General features: G+C 54.5%; 9 protein-coding genes across 17 annotated transcripts; all 9 read right to left on the reverse strand.

The window, feature by feature from the left end:
* Positions 1-210: 210 nt before the first annotated feature.
* On the reverse strand, positions 211-1,191 carry ABB37_05793 (putative mitochondrial hypothetical protein; the record flags this gene model as incomplete). The annotated part of the gene is made up of 1 exon (XM_015803958.1): positions 211-1,191. Exon 1 carries the CDS (start codon positions 958-960, stop codon positions 211-213), a length of 750 nt encoding a protein of 249 aa, XP_015657783.1. The 5' UTR covers positions 961-1,191.
* Positions 1,192-1,631: 440 nt separating this feature from the next.
* Positions 1,632-1,740, reverse strand: ABB37_05794 (hypothetical protein; the record flags this gene model as incomplete). The annotated part of the gene is made up of 1 exon (XM_015803959.1): positions 1,632-1,740. Exon 1 carries the CDS (start codon positions 1,734-1,736, stop codon positions 1,632-1,634), a length of 105 nt encoding a protein of 34 aa, XP_015657784.1. The 5' UTR covers positions 1,737-1,740.
* Positions 1,741-2,312: 572 nt separating this feature from the next.
* ABB37_05795 (hypothetical protein) lies at positions 2,313-2,459 on the reverse strand (the record flags this gene model as incomplete). Its single annotated transcript, XM_015803960.1, has 1 exon — positions 2,313-2,459. The coding sequence occupies one exon, from the start codon at positions 2,457-2,459 to the stop codon at positions 2,313-2,315; it is 147 nt and encodes a 48-aa protein (XP_015657785.1).
* A 436-nt stretch (positions 2,460-2,895) lies between these two features.
* On the reverse strand, positions 2,896-3,004 carry ABB37_05796 (hypothetical protein; the record flags this gene model as incomplete). Its single annotated transcript, XM_015803961.1, has 1 exon — positions 2,896-3,004. Exon 1 carries the CDS (start codon positions 2,998-3,000, stop codon positions 2,896-2,898), a length of 105 nt encoding a protein of 34 aa, XP_015657786.1. The 5' UTR covers positions 3,001-3,004.
* A 568-nt stretch (positions 3,005-3,572) lies between these two features.
* On the reverse strand, positions 3,573-4,146 carry ABB37_05797 (putative 60S ribosomal protein L12; the record flags this gene model as incomplete). 3 transcript variants are annotated; one of them, XM_015803964.1, is made up of 1 exon in its annotated part: positions 3,573-4,146. In XM_015803964.1, the coding sequence occupies exon 1, from the start codon at positions 4,065-4,067 to the stop codon at positions 3,573-3,575; it is 495 nt and encodes a 164-aa protein (XP_015657789.1). In that variant the 5' UTR covers positions 4,068-4,146. The 3 variants fall into 3 exon arrangements, with proteins under 3 accessions (XP_015657789.1, XP_015657788.1, XP_015657787.1); XM_015803963.1 differs by having other exon boundaries at positions 3,573-4,088; XM_015803962.1 differs by having other exon boundaries at positions 3,573-4,070.
* A 501-nt stretch (positions 4,147-4,647) lies between these two features.
* ABB37_05798 (hypothetical protein) lies at positions 4,648-5,881 on the reverse strand (the record flags this gene model as incomplete). The annotated part of the gene is made up of 1 exon (XM_015803965.1): positions 4,648-5,881. Exon 1 carries the CDS (start codon positions 5,785-5,787, stop codon positions 4,648-4,650), a length of 1,140 nt encoding a protein of 379 aa, XP_015657790.1. The 5' UTR covers positions 5,788-5,881.
* Positions 5,882-7,061: 1,180 nt separating this feature from the next.
* On the reverse strand, positions 7,062-7,782 carry ABB37_05799 (putative mitochondrial putative multi-pass transmembrane protein; the record flags this gene model as incomplete). Of its 5 annotated transcripts, none has more annotated exons than XM_015803970.1 (1): positions 7,062-7,782. In XM_015803970.1, exon 1 carries the CDS (start codon positions 7,581-7,583, stop codon positions 7,062-7,064), a length of 522 nt encoding a protein of 173 aa, XP_015657795.1. In that variant the 5' UTR covers positions 7,584-7,782. The 5 variants fall into 5 exon arrangements, with proteins under 5 accessions (XP_015657795.1, XP_015657794.1, XP_015657793.1 ...); XM_015803969.1 differs by having other exon boundaries at positions 7,062-7,778; XM_015803968.1 differs by having other exon boundaries at positions 7,062-7,776.
* Positions 7,783-8,406: 624 nt separating this feature from the next.
* On the reverse strand, positions 8,407-9,398 carry ABB37_05800 (hypothetical protein; the record flags this gene model as incomplete). 3 transcript variants are annotated; one of them, XM_015803973.1, is made up of 1 exon in its annotated part: positions 8,407-9,398. In XM_015803973.1, exon 1 carries the CDS (start codon positions 9,340-9,342, stop codon positions 8,407-8,409), a length of 936 nt encoding a protein of 311 aa, XP_015657798.1. In that variant the 5' UTR covers positions 9,343-9,398. The 3 variants fall into 3 exon arrangements, with proteins under 3 accessions (XP_015657798.1, XP_015657797.1, XP_015657796.1); XM_015803972.1 differs by having other exon boundaries at positions 8,407-9,391; XM_015803971.1 differs by having other exon boundaries at positions 8,407-9,378.
* A 1,683-nt stretch (positions 9,399-11,081) lies between these two features.
* On the reverse strand, positions 11,082-12,428 carry ABB37_05801 (putative fatty-acid desaturase; the record flags this gene model as incomplete). Its single annotated transcript, XM_015803974.1, has 1 exon — positions 11,082-12,428. Exon 1 carries the CDS (start codon positions 12,375-12,377, stop codon positions 11,082-11,084), a length of 1,296 nt encoding a protein of 431 aa, XP_015657799.1. The 5' UTR covers positions 12,378-12,428.
* Positions 12,429-12,829: the final 401 nt, after the last annotated feature.

Here is a 12,829-nt window from a genome sequence, read left to right on the forward strand (position 1 = left end):
CACGCAGGTAGCGCTCGGAAGAGCAGAACACCTGTACGTTGAGTTGCCACATCCCCAGCGTAAACGGCGCCGATATTGCCTTCAAATTTCTTTTCCTTAAACGTTAAATCTAAGATTTACTTACGCAGCTGTGCCGCCTGTACTATACAGAGAAAACCTGACGGCCTTATGTGAAGATAGCACTCATCTCGCCATGGACGCCAAGTGCGTTCACGGTTTCTTTTCATTGCTTGCGTGGGCATGACTGTGTGGAGAGGCATCCAACGAAAGCGGAGAGTTACTATCGACCAGCTCCAGCACCGGCTCCGACGCACGCGCAATCAGCGGATGGCGATCACCCAGTTCTCGCATAGCGACGGCGGCCCTCTGTGAAGGGGCCCATTGCTCCGTGTGCATGCTGCGCACCAGCTCCAACGCGTAAACGTCGTCGTCCTCGACGTTGCACGCCTCGAGGAGGTGCGTGTACGTGTAAGGCAGAAACGGCGCCTGCTCCTGCTGCTGCTGCTTGCCCGCCTCAATGGCGCCTTTAGTGTCACCGCACTCCTGCCGGGCCCGAATACGCGCGAGGTGGCACACGCTATCCAGTTGCATCGACTTGTGGAAGGTGTTGAAGATGTCCTCCACAGCGACATAGTGTTTGCCTTCGACGCACGCAGCCAAGGCGCAGCCCACGCCGATCACATCAGGCCGGATGTGCTCTCGTGTCATCTGCTGCAACGCCTGCAGCGACTGCGCCCACGCACCGGGCTGCACACACTGCCGTAAAATGGCCGTGAAGTGTGTCGAGTTCATTGCCACCCCCTCCTGTCTGGCGGTGTGCCACAGCTCCACCGCACGGAACCAGTTGTTCGCATTGGGATTGAGCAACTCCTGCTGCAACGCGTACACGTGGCCGAACTGATGCATCCACCCTCCGCCGTAGCGAGGGAAGATGCCCTGCCCTGACGTCCGCGGGTGCATGAGGCTAATTGCCTACACAATACAGCGGCGATGAAAGCGTTAACGCAAACGCCGACAGAGAGCACAGCTTATGAAATAGCGCAGGTTCGCAGATTCCGAACCATCTCCCTGCGGCTAGGCAAACTTTCTTTCTTTGGTGGAATGGCAGACGGTAAGTGGACTGTGTCAAGACCGTGGGCTTTGATTTGCAGATGCCCCGTTGGGCGCCAACCTGCGTTAGTAGAAATGCGCTGTGGAAGAAGAGGAGAGAAAAGGAGGAGTGGGTCACCTTTTTCGCGGCAAAGCACTCAAAAGGATTGTCGTGCCACCCGTCGCACGGACCTGCGCACAGCTGCAGGCCATCAACTCCACAACGGAGAAGTTTAGCGACGGGTATAAACATTAGAAACGCCTTGGGAAGGGGAAAAAAGCTGCGCGGCGCTGTAAATCGACGAGGAGCAGCTCAGGTATTGGTTCGTTTCCTTCTGACTTTTTGGAGGGATGTAAAAGAACGAATTTAGATCAAATACGTAAAGTACGCTCATGGAGATGGGACAAACTCGCGACCGGGAACGAGCACAGCTGATTGAGCCGCAACCTTCCTTCTTCTGATTCACTCGTTGTGGATTCAGCAGGCGTGCCGCGAAGCCCACGGTCAAACTTGACGTTCATAGGTTCTGAACACCAGGCGTTTACTTGCTGCGCTGGCGCATGCGCCGGCGGCGCAGCTTTAAGCGCTTTATGCGCTTCTTGTGCCACTTTGGGCGCATACCGCGCGGACGGCTGACGGTACCCATTTCCTTCGGTAGTTCATACAACGAAAAGATGGAGGCAGCAACACGGGACGCGGTATGGGAAATTGCGAAGAGAGGTGCCAGCGGTGGGGTCGGCAAGTAAAGGGAGGAGGCCAAGCGTGCAGCGAAGCAAAGCCGCGGAAGAGAGACGGAGAGAAGGAGAGCGAGAATGGACAGGAGAGAATTAAAAAAGAAGAGGAAATAACCGCACCGCAGAAGTAAAAACTGCCCTTGAGGAAGAAAACTGAAGTTCATTTAACGCTCAATACTCCAACAGTGGAGGACGCCGCAATCTACGCGTCCATGGCCGCGAGCTGCACTGGAAACGGGCTTCGTTCCAGGACACACAAAAAGCCAAGTGCCGATGATCACAACTTGTTTCTCTCTTTTTTTTTGGTGAATGAGAAAGTCAGAAAAGAAAAGGAATACTCATCAGGGAGAACTAAACTGTGGGGACAGCGACGCGGATACATCCGAGCGATTTGAGGCGCCGCACCGGTGTCGTGTCTTCTACGCTCAGAGCAGCGCACAAGCACTGCAGGCATCTGGGCCGTCCCACATTCTCAGCTGACACGCACTCTACTTGCTGCGCTGGCGCATGCGACGGCGGCGCAGCTTTAAGCGCTTTATGCGCTTCTTGTGCCACTTTGGGCGCATGCCCCGCGGGCGGCTGACGGTACCCATGATGAGTCTATCGTAGGTGAAGGGATCGAATTGTGTTCGCATTGAAAGAAAGAAGAGGGATTGAAGTGAGAGGGCCAGAACAGTTGTACGACGGCGGAATAAAGATGTTTCCAGTGCCAACAGCAGTCTTTGCTGCACAGCTGCGTGTAAGAGCCGAAAAGGGCATCCCATGCACGAAGGCAGGTGCGATACACCTTCCCACCACGAATAAAACACGTCACCATCACTTCGACGCAACGCCCCTCGAATCGGTGGTGAGTTCACCACAACGTCACCGCCGACGAGGAGGGGCAAACACAGCTTCGAGCCAATTCTTTAATTTTTTTTTTTAGTTATCGGAAATGAAACACAAAAGTAAAGTGGAGAAAAGAACCCATCGACCTTCTTCAATAGCAGCGCAGTGACACGTGACGACTATCGCTCATTCAAGTGCACTCCGAGGCGCCTTCAATGCTGCAGCAACGCGACTGCACGCACTCTACTTGCTGCGCTGGCGCATGCGACGGCGGCGCAGCTTTAAGCGCTTTATGCGCTTCTTGTGCCACTTGGGGCGCATGCCCCGCGGACGGCTGACGGTACCCATTTTCTTCACAGGAATGAGTCGTTATGGTGATATTGTAATGTGCGTGCGTGCGTGTGTGTAGTGGAAAGAGTAGTTTATTGAACCGGTGAAAGGCAAGGCGGAAGAGGGAAAAGGGGCGAAGCGGTGTTAATAAAGCACGGCTGAGATCAAATACACCTTCGAAGAAACACACATTTTGTTTTCTATTCGCCCAACATCCTTGAATGCGACTTGTCACTCGAAGCACGCCAATCGCTGTGGAAGAGGGAGAAAGCGAAGTCCCAAAGGTCGGGGGCCGAAACCCCGCTGACCTCTCTCTTCTCGCCCCTCAACCGACGCAGAACGAAGGGAAACGGCAACAAGTGGCGAGACGGCGACACAAGTGCGCTTGTACGCAGGTGCACCCCGTACGTCTCGCTAACGAGACCGGCTTGAACAAAAAACAAAGCCGCAGGTACACAGCAGATAGTACTTTTTTGGTTTGCTAGTTTGAGTCGAAAAGAGAGAACATCTGGTCACCCCCCTCCGCCCAGCACCACGAAATGCGTGACGTTGAGGAGGACCAGACATTCGGAAATGAGAAATGAAGCTTTCTACTTTGGCACCTTCAGCTTGCCCTCGCGAACCTTGTTCTGGATGTCCGTCGGGGTCTCGCCGTCGATGGTGCAGCCGATGGAGACGGCGGTGCCGAGCACCTCCATCACGACCGCCTTGAGGTCGCTGCCCATGGACTTGGCCTGAGACTCCTTCGCGATCTTGATGATCTCCGCAAACGGGATGTTGCCGTTGTGCTTCACGTTCTTGACCTTCTTGCGGTCACGCGGCGGCTCCTTGAGGGCGCGGATGAGGCGGGAAGCAACGGAGGGCGTCACGACGACGGTGGCCACGCGGTTCTTGACGCGCAGCTCGCAGGTGACCTTAAGACCCTTCCAGTCCTTGGTGGCCTTGGCGATGTCCTCACCGATCTTCTTGGCGTTCAGGCCAAGCGGACCTACCTTGGGCGCCAGGGACGCAGTCGCGGCCACCTCACCACCGACGGCGCGCACGATGACGGTAATCTCCTGAGAGGGGTCAAACTTCGGCGGCATGACTCGACAAAAGGAACCAACTTGAGCGTGACGACAAAGCGAAGGCGCAGAACGATGACATGCGCACGCACGCAGGTGCGGTAAGATAAAGCATGAGAGCACGGTAAGTGAAAGAAGAGAAACAAAAGGAGAGAAACAAAAGAAGAGGGGAAGTTGGGAAGAGCAGAGAGGACGAACGCGAGGGAGTCAACAGGAAAGCTGCATGGCTTCAACTTCGCAATACGCAGTATGAGGAGTGCTTTTTCCACCCTTTGGATGGAAGCAGCGCCAGCCGATGTCTAGCTAAACTACCACCACAAAACGAATCGGGTCTCATCGTCGTGACTATGGATGCAACTCGTTTTATTGGCTTTACACAGCATGGTAGGATACTGTCGAACCGATGAGCAGGTCACGCGGTATCTGCATTGACAGAGGAAATCTGATATCGCTGTCAAGCAACACAACAGCAAAACCAACGAGCACCACATCAACAAACACATCGGCTGCAGGAGGAGAAGGAAGACACCACGTTATTTGAATGATCCTGCTTCCTTTTCTTTCTTGTGTTGGCAGGAGCTGTTTCTCTCTCTCCAACCCGTCAGCACGCGAGACCAATCTGACCGCCGTCGTCCACGTAGATGTTGCACGCGGGCACGCTGCAATTCGCAGCGCCGTCCCGCGGCCGGAGGGTTTTGCTGGACGGGTGCGACGCCTCGTCCGCCTGCAGACGTTCCATGAGGGAGCCCACGTGCAGCTTCGTCTCCTGCGCGACGGCACGCCCGTTCTCCACCGCCAACGACCCTTTCGTCTTCTCCACCAACCACAGCACGGCGGTGTCGGTGATGGCGAGACGCACGGGCGGCGTGGCGGAGCACCCAATCTCCTTCGCCACTACGCGTACAATCTCGCCGGCGGTGTCAAGCGAAATGGGCAGAAACGGGAGGGTGCGCACGTGCGACGCGAATTGTGCGCTGTACAAGTCGGTGAACTCGCTGTTGATGAAACTCCGCATCTCTGACAAACCCTTACCACGTGTGCGTCCCTCACGACCAAAGTCGGTCGTCAGCACAACCAGCTGCGTTGAAATCTTCACGTCGAAGTGCTCCGGGAACTCGCTCGCGCGCCCCAACAGCGGCAGCAACACCCGTACCTTGCCCGGCTCCAAGGAGGAGAGTTCGTTAATGACGACGACGCCGTCACGCGGGTGGCGCCTGGCGTGCCGCGTCACGAGCTCTACTACCGCCTTGCGGAACTCCGCCGTGGACAGTCCGTCGTACCCGGTACCGGAGAGCACCAGCGTGGAGTCGCCCACGGTGCAGAGCTCATCCCCGCAGCGCTGTCCGTACGCTAGGGAGATCAGCTCTGCCAGTCGCGTCTTGCCCACGCCGTTGTCCCCTGCAAAGTGCAGCACCATCGGCTCATAAGGGTGGTGCAGCTTGTACTCCACCATCTCCACCACGGCGGGTGCCATCAGCTGCCCTTTGAGGGACTCCTTCACAAAGCCATGCAGCCGTGTCACAACATAGGCGCGGAACTCTTTCGAACCCGGCTTGAGGGGGCTTTTTCCAAGGCCGCACACCACCCGCTGAGAGAACGTGCGTGTTGCCTGGTCGCACAACGGCGGCGCCGGGCAATACAATGCGGTGCAGTCTAACCGAGAACCAACGGTTTCAACGTACACGATACATGCTAGACAAACACATACGATGCTCAAGGCTGTAATAAGGAAAGAACGCATTGAAGGCTGATTCGCAAGGCAATAGAAAGAAAAGTCATTTGCAGTACAGATGTAATGGTACACAACCAAAGACGGCACACGGCACGCGTCTTCCTGGGGAAAGGAAAAGATGCGTTAGAGGAGTGGATGAAGTGGCAAATGAAAAGACAGACAGTGGAAAGCGAAGGATGCTCACGAACATCTTGTCATCCAGGAAAGGGTCATCTTTAAGGACCCGCCGTGCCGGGTACCGCTGTTCCTGCTTTGTTGTGCGAGCTGGTAGACGTTAAGCACGTACCACGCTGAACGTGTCGCCATTTCTTTCCCCGAGAGATGACGAATCAAACGAGAGCACGCAGACGGCACACGACCAACTCCTCTTGTGTGTTCCGTGGCGATATTCCGAGTATCCAAAGCATTCTCTTTCTTCTTTTACCTCTTTGACAGCGACACACTACATTGGGAAATAATTAGATGAAAAATACTTTCACGAAAGCATTTTTTTTTTGTGGTGATGCTGTTAAAATAAAACAATAGAGTGGTTTAACTACTTTACCGAATATCCACTTGTTGGAAACAAAAACACAAGAAATTCTTCTCCCTCAATTTGGACGAAAAACTGCACGCGCCCTCCTGCGCATTCGTGAAGGAGTTAAAAGATTGAATAAAAACAGATGTAGAAGTGTTGAAAATAGTTGTTAGTCATTGGCTTTCTTTCTCTCTCTTTCTCAAAGAACGACAAAGGGAAAGGAAGATCGGACGCTGTCCTACGCTTGTTCTCTCATCTGTGTTTTTCCCTGTGCCACTTCCCTGCTGCGCGGTGCGTTGTCTCTCGCGTACGCACACCACAAACAAGATTAGAAGAAAAAAGGAAAGCAACGCGGCAGGGAAAAGGGGAAAAAGGCAAGCACGGATGGCTCAGCCCGTGACACATGGCGAGAAAAAGCAAAGGCTCTAAGGAGGAGGAGCAGCCAAAAAAAGGCAACGCCTGTCACCCTCCAGTTTCTCCGCCTTCTCTTCACGGAGTCACTTACGACGCGCACACAGCACCCGTTGCACAGATCTGGAAACACGGAAGAGGGAAGAGGGGAGAGAGAGGAGAGAGGCGCAGCGAGTCTCGTCCTTCCGGTCCCTTTGACCAGCCCTCACGCACGCCTAACCGTGCTTGAGGAAGACAGAGAGATACCAAGTGGCTCGGTGTAAGAACAACACCAGAAAAGAAAAAGAGGCGAAAGAGGCGTGCGTGAGCGCGTCCTGGAACGCAGAGAGAGAGACACACCTGGCAAGGCAAGTCTCTACACCTCGCACTTCTCGTTCACCGGTTCGTTGTTTTCGCTCATCACTTTCAACGGATCCGCGAGGCCCAGCATGATCAGCGACTCCTCCTCCAGCGTGTCCTCGCGCAGATCGTAGATCGGGACAGTAACAAAGTAGGCCCACTTCGCCCACATCCACATGCCCGTCATCCCACAGAAGTAGGAGTCCGCGGTCCAGGACTGGTGGTGCTGGATGCCGCGCGCCATCAGCCACAGGCCAAGAGCCACGCCGGCGAGGCAGGCAGCGAGGAAGAACGACTGATAGGCAGCGCGTGCGAAGCTGCATGGCGGGAAGATCTGGTAGAGGCGCCACTGAGGCGTGACGAAGAGCACCATTCGCAGCGCAATGAAGAACAGCACAAGGGTGAAGCCGACGCACGCCCAGTAGTTGTGATACTCGATCCCGAAATCAAGGGCACCCGCCAGATAGGCGAGAGCAAAGATGTAGTACAGGATCAGGCGGAGCCGAAAGTTCCGCTTCTTGTGTTCGGCCTCGGTCATCTTGGGCTTTTGGTGGTTGCAAGAAAGGAAGAGAAGAAGAAACGAGAGGAGAACAAAGGAAGAGAACAGAAGATAGCTTAAATTGGAAGATCAAAAAGTAGTTTGGCGCTCGCAGTGGATATTTATTGCTTACCGGTAGCGGAAAACTGTGATACTTTTCCTTACGGAGGAGATGCGAAGAGATGGAGGATGCTCTTGCTGTGCGGGGAGCCGGCACACACACCCATGCGGAAAGACGAAGAAAGAGAAGAAAAAGGAGCGAACAGAGAACAATCAATAGGAGAAGTGGAAACAGCTGAGAATTGTCGACAGCACGCAGCGACGCAGGTGCGCCGCGAAAACGCTGCTGCAGACAGCATCAACCACCGCATTTCAAAAGTGACACCCCGATGATTTTAACTTCCGGGAAACGCAGCCACGTAAATGAACAAGTCTCACTATAGGTATACACTCCACTGCACTCGCGCGCGGCGCACCGCGACTCGCAAGTGACCTCCGCGCGGGGCGGAATGCGTTCATGTGGGCTGAGCTTTGGGGAGACTACCGTTTCAAGAGAATCATCAAAAAAGAGATTGTACGTGAACGAAAAAAAAAAGACGGTGCCCCGGAGTTGACGAGGCAGAACGAAAAGATTAGGAATGAGAAGCGTGAGTGTGCATTACTGTGTTTGTATTTATGTTTGTGCGGGTGGCTCTTCCCTGTCAAGTTCTCAAACCGTCTGCTCCACTGCAAAATACAAAGAGAGAATAATATATGTATTTAACGCAACATTATTCGTCCGCACAACATTGTGCGAAGGAGGATCGGAGAGCGGCAACTGCGCTCAGTCGTATTTACGGACGATGTCCTCTTCCGCCACGCTGCGAGCAGCGACGAAGAGAAAGTCGCTGAGCCGGTTCACGTACACGGTGGCCTGCCGCAGGTGGTCGCTGTACCCCTCCCCGTACAGGTCGCGCACCTCAATCATGCGACGCTCCGCCCGCCGGCACACCGTGCGGCACACGTGTAGCTGCGCCGACGTCACGTTGCCACCGCCAGGCAGAATGAAAATACGCAGGGGCACGAGTCGGCTGTCCATCACGTCGATCACCTTCTCCATCTCCGCCGTCTTGGGCGGGAAGCGATACCCCTCCAGGATGTCCGTCATGCGCTTCGCCGTCTCGTCCGCCGCGTTCTTGCCCGTCGGTGTCGCCACCACGGTACCGGCGTTCAGCAGCTCCTGCTGGATGCCCTCCAGCATCACCATCATCTCCTCGTCGTGCTCGCGCTTCTCCGGAGAACTGCGCAGCATCGCCCTCGCCAGTCCCACGTGGCTGCTCAGCTCGTCAAGTGCGCCGAGTGCCTCGAACACTGGGTCCGTCTTCTTTCGGCGCTCGCCGGTGAACAGCGCCGACGTGCCCTTGTCGCCCGTTTTTGTGTAAACAACGCTGTGCTTCGGTCCCTGCCCTTCGCCCGCCTTCGCCGGCGTATCCTTCTCGCCAGCGGCCTCCTTCGCACCTCCGCCGGTGCCGGCGGCTGCGGACAGCGGTGCCGACGTGGCCATGGTGCGCTTCGAGTACTCCGCGACGTAGCGGTCCATGGACCGAGGAAAGCCGCGGAGGGCGCCCTCTGCGGTGACAGCGGAGGTGGCGGCCGCACGGCCCCCTGCGTTACGCAGTGCAAAGCGCCGCAGCGCGGTAAACGCCAGAGCAGAAAACGACATAATGGCAATGGCAGTTACGGTGACTTTCGAGTAGCTTTTTGAAGAATCGCTCCACATCGAACACTTTGTGCATGCAAATCTCTGATTTCAACCTTCGATATAGATCTGTTTGCTGAGAATTAGTTTCGGCGGAGTGACGAGGGAGAGAGAAGTGCGGAATGTGAAAGGGGGAGGTGGTGGCTCCACGGCTGCCAAAGATATCTGCAGCGTGTTCCCAACACTCATCGAATCAACAAACGAGCATTTCAGTCTCAATGAAATCCAAGGTTGTATAGGCCAGAAAAAACCTCTGGAGGCTGTCTTTCAAGCCGAGTCCATTTCGTCTCGATATTCACCTCAGGACGCAAAAGCAGTGCCGTATGCGGCCTTGCTACCGTGACTGGAACCAACAGCCACCCCACAAGATAAGTCTCTTGTTCCGGCACTCGCCATTAAATTTGATGCGTCATTCCGGCGCGGAAAAGGCCCCATTTCCTCAGCGTTTCTTTTTTTCCCCTAGGAGCTTCAACTCCTTCCAATGAGAAAGACGAATTCAAAAACCAAATGCTGCGGTAGAAGAAGAGAAGTTCCTTTAGCAGGAAAAAAAAACAGCAACGTAATTTGCCTATTGCGAGAGTACGACACAAAAAAGAAGTTTTCGCCGTGGCACTTTTAACAGAATTTCGAGAGGACAGCCTCGCAAAGAAGAGAACATTCTTTTGGTTCACATTATTTTCCTTCATTCTGATATTTTCCTCTTTTCCTTTTGTGAATGCGTTTCCTTTCTCGGAGGACGCGAGATTTGACGGCGCTGTCGCCTTCGCACTCAAAAATACAGATCCACATACAACCGATTCGGTGAGCAGAACATAAAAAGGCGCACAAGGAAAAAGCAATAAAGGAGAAAGCCTGAGAAACTCTTTTCTCTCTATATATATGCCAGGTGTTTTTTTCATTATTGAGTTCGTTCTCCGCCGATTAGCCACAACAGACCACTCGCAACGAAACCCTGTAGATTTCTGTCGCTCATTTGTCTTCTTTTTCAATTATTTTTTTTGCATATATAAAATGAAGGAAAACCAGAGGTACTACTTAATTTTCTCTCTTTCACTATATAAATTCTCTTTTCCTTCCGACCTGCAGAGAGGACTGGGCGGCGGAGTGACAACGCAAAGACTTGTCAAGACAGCGTCTTTATCTTGGATGGAGTCTTCGCTTTACAGCTTGAGCTGAATCCCAGTCGTATTGAATGGCCGAAGCCTGAGCCGGCTGTGAGCATTTCAAGTGCGAACTCCGCGTGCGATTCTCTCCGTTTTCTTTGCTTCTACTGCATGAGAACTGCGCAGACACGGTCGGTGGTATAAAAAACAATGTACAACTGAGGAAGATAAAGAGATAAAGAGCACCCCCATTCCGAAGGCGCAATAAGGTTATTTAGGATTCTTCGTTAGACATCAGCACACGAAGCTATCTTTTCCATTTCTCCTTTCAGCATCCGGATGCACACGTACGAGAGAGAGTTGAGGGAGCTCGCGGCGGGAGCAGATCTCATCCATCTCCCGAATTCCGCGTAGAGAAGCACAGCAAACGTCTCTGCAGATTTCACCACAACGCTGGACACAGATACAGAGAAGGTCTCCTGACCAAAAGAAAGCGTTTTCCTTCGGTGCGGCATTTCCTTTTCATTTAATAGTTCTGCTGATCATTTTTTTAGAGGAAGAAAAGAAGAAGTGGAAGAGAGAGAAAAAGGAAAAGTCGGTGTATTTTTCTTTTCTGCGGCATCCACGAGGCGCGATGCATCAGTGTTTCCGCGGTGCTCAGGCGGTGGCTGCCTTGAGCGTGGCAACGCGCAGGTGCTGGAGGTGGGCCTCAGCACCGCACGAGTGGCCGTACACGCCGCCGCTGAAGGCGGACGTCGCGTCTTTGCCGACGAACATGTCGAGAATGCGTTGGCCACCGGGGTGGTTCGAGTACCAGACGATGTCCTTGCTGCTGTGCGTGTAGCCCGATCCGGTGGGAATGCTGCGCATCACGTCGATCACGTCGTTGTTGACGACCATCAGCTTGCGGCCCTTTGCCACCTCGTTCTGGACCTTCTCCCACGTCCACTCCGCCGCCACCGGGATGTCGAGCTGGTCGAGACGCTGCTGCGCCTGCTCCATCGTCTTCTTCGCCCTCTTGAGGAGCACCTTGTTGAAGTTTGCGTCAATGATGTCGTTCGGCGTGCGGACGAGGTTCTTGACGAAGCCAAGGAACGACGCGGCGCGGATGACCAGCTTGGTCGGGTCGTAGTGGTACCACTTGATGCCGTTGCGGTAGTCCTGGGCGAACTCGTGGTGGTAGTTGTGGTAGCCCTCGCCAAAGGTGAAGAGCGCGCACACGACGGAGTCACGGGACGAATGGCGGTCCGAGTAGTTCTGCACGGCACCGAAGAGGCTGGTGTGCGCCAGACTGTTGATGAAGAAGGTGCAGTGGTGCACAAACACGATCTTGGCGAGTGCGGCGTAGAAGTACCCGCCGAACCAGTCGCCCCAGCCCAGACCACAGATCACGGTGGGCAGGATCACACCGGAGAGCATCGCGATTTTGAAAAAGTGCTTGTGCTGGATCTGAATCACGCTGTTGTACTTGAAGTCTGACACGTCCACCTTGCCGAGGAGAGAGTAGTCCTGCTTCATGATCATCCAACCCATGTGCGAGAACATGAACCCGCGCAAGGCGTTGTAGGGGTCCTTCTCCGTGTCCACGTAGCGGTGGTGGATGCGGTGGTTGCGGCCCCACCACTTGGCCGAGCCCTCGAAGGCACCGGCACCGGCGAAGGCGCACAGCCACTGGAAGCCGACGGAGGCCGTGAAGGAGCGGTGAGAGAAGAGACGGTGATAGCCCACAGTGATACCGAGGCAGCCGTTAAACCAGTAGAAGAAGAATCCCACGAGAAACGTCTTCCACTGCAGCGAGATGCCCATGCACGCCGCGATGATGACACCGAGAATCGGCAGCGTAAGAACAGCAACGGCGATGTAGTTGATCTCGTAGTTGCCCTCGTGGAACGTGGGCTGGCGGCGAGGCTGCTCCTCGGCGTTCTCCTTGTCCTTCGCGACGACAGATGCCATTGGCGAAATTCACAGATAGCGGTGTTGAGATAAAAGAAAATACACTGATTCTGCAAGATCAAGGTAAGGGAGAGGGGCAAACATTACACAACAACGCACAGAGAAATAGATGTGGCCGTATAAACGCGCACAGGAAGTATTGCGAAGAGAGAAGGAAGAAGGAGAGTGATGGAGAAAGGCGGAGTTTCAATACGAGCAAAAGCGTGCGGAGAAGGGCAGAATACATGTGAACCGAGTTGACAGGCGGTCCTGCGTAAGAGGCCGCGAGAAACGTGTGCCAGGTAACGGAGAAAAAAAGGCGCATTGTCGTTTCCCAAGCAAGGGGGGCGCAGATGACAAAATCTGCAGCCCCTCCGCCTCTTCTCCTCCCCTCCCCTTTCTTTCTTTGTTGCGACGGGCAAGAGTGCTTCGCCTGGACGCCCCTCCCATTCAATGTCTTGCCGCGCAAGAAA

This window comes from Leptomonas pyrrhocoris (assembly GCF_001293395.1).
Source record: "Leptomonas pyrrhocoris isolate H10 chromosome Unknown, whole genome shotgun sequence".
Lineage (NCBI taxonomy): Eukaryota > Euglenozoa > Kinetoplastea > Trypanosomatida > Trypanosomatidae > Leptomonas > Leptomonas pyrrhocoris.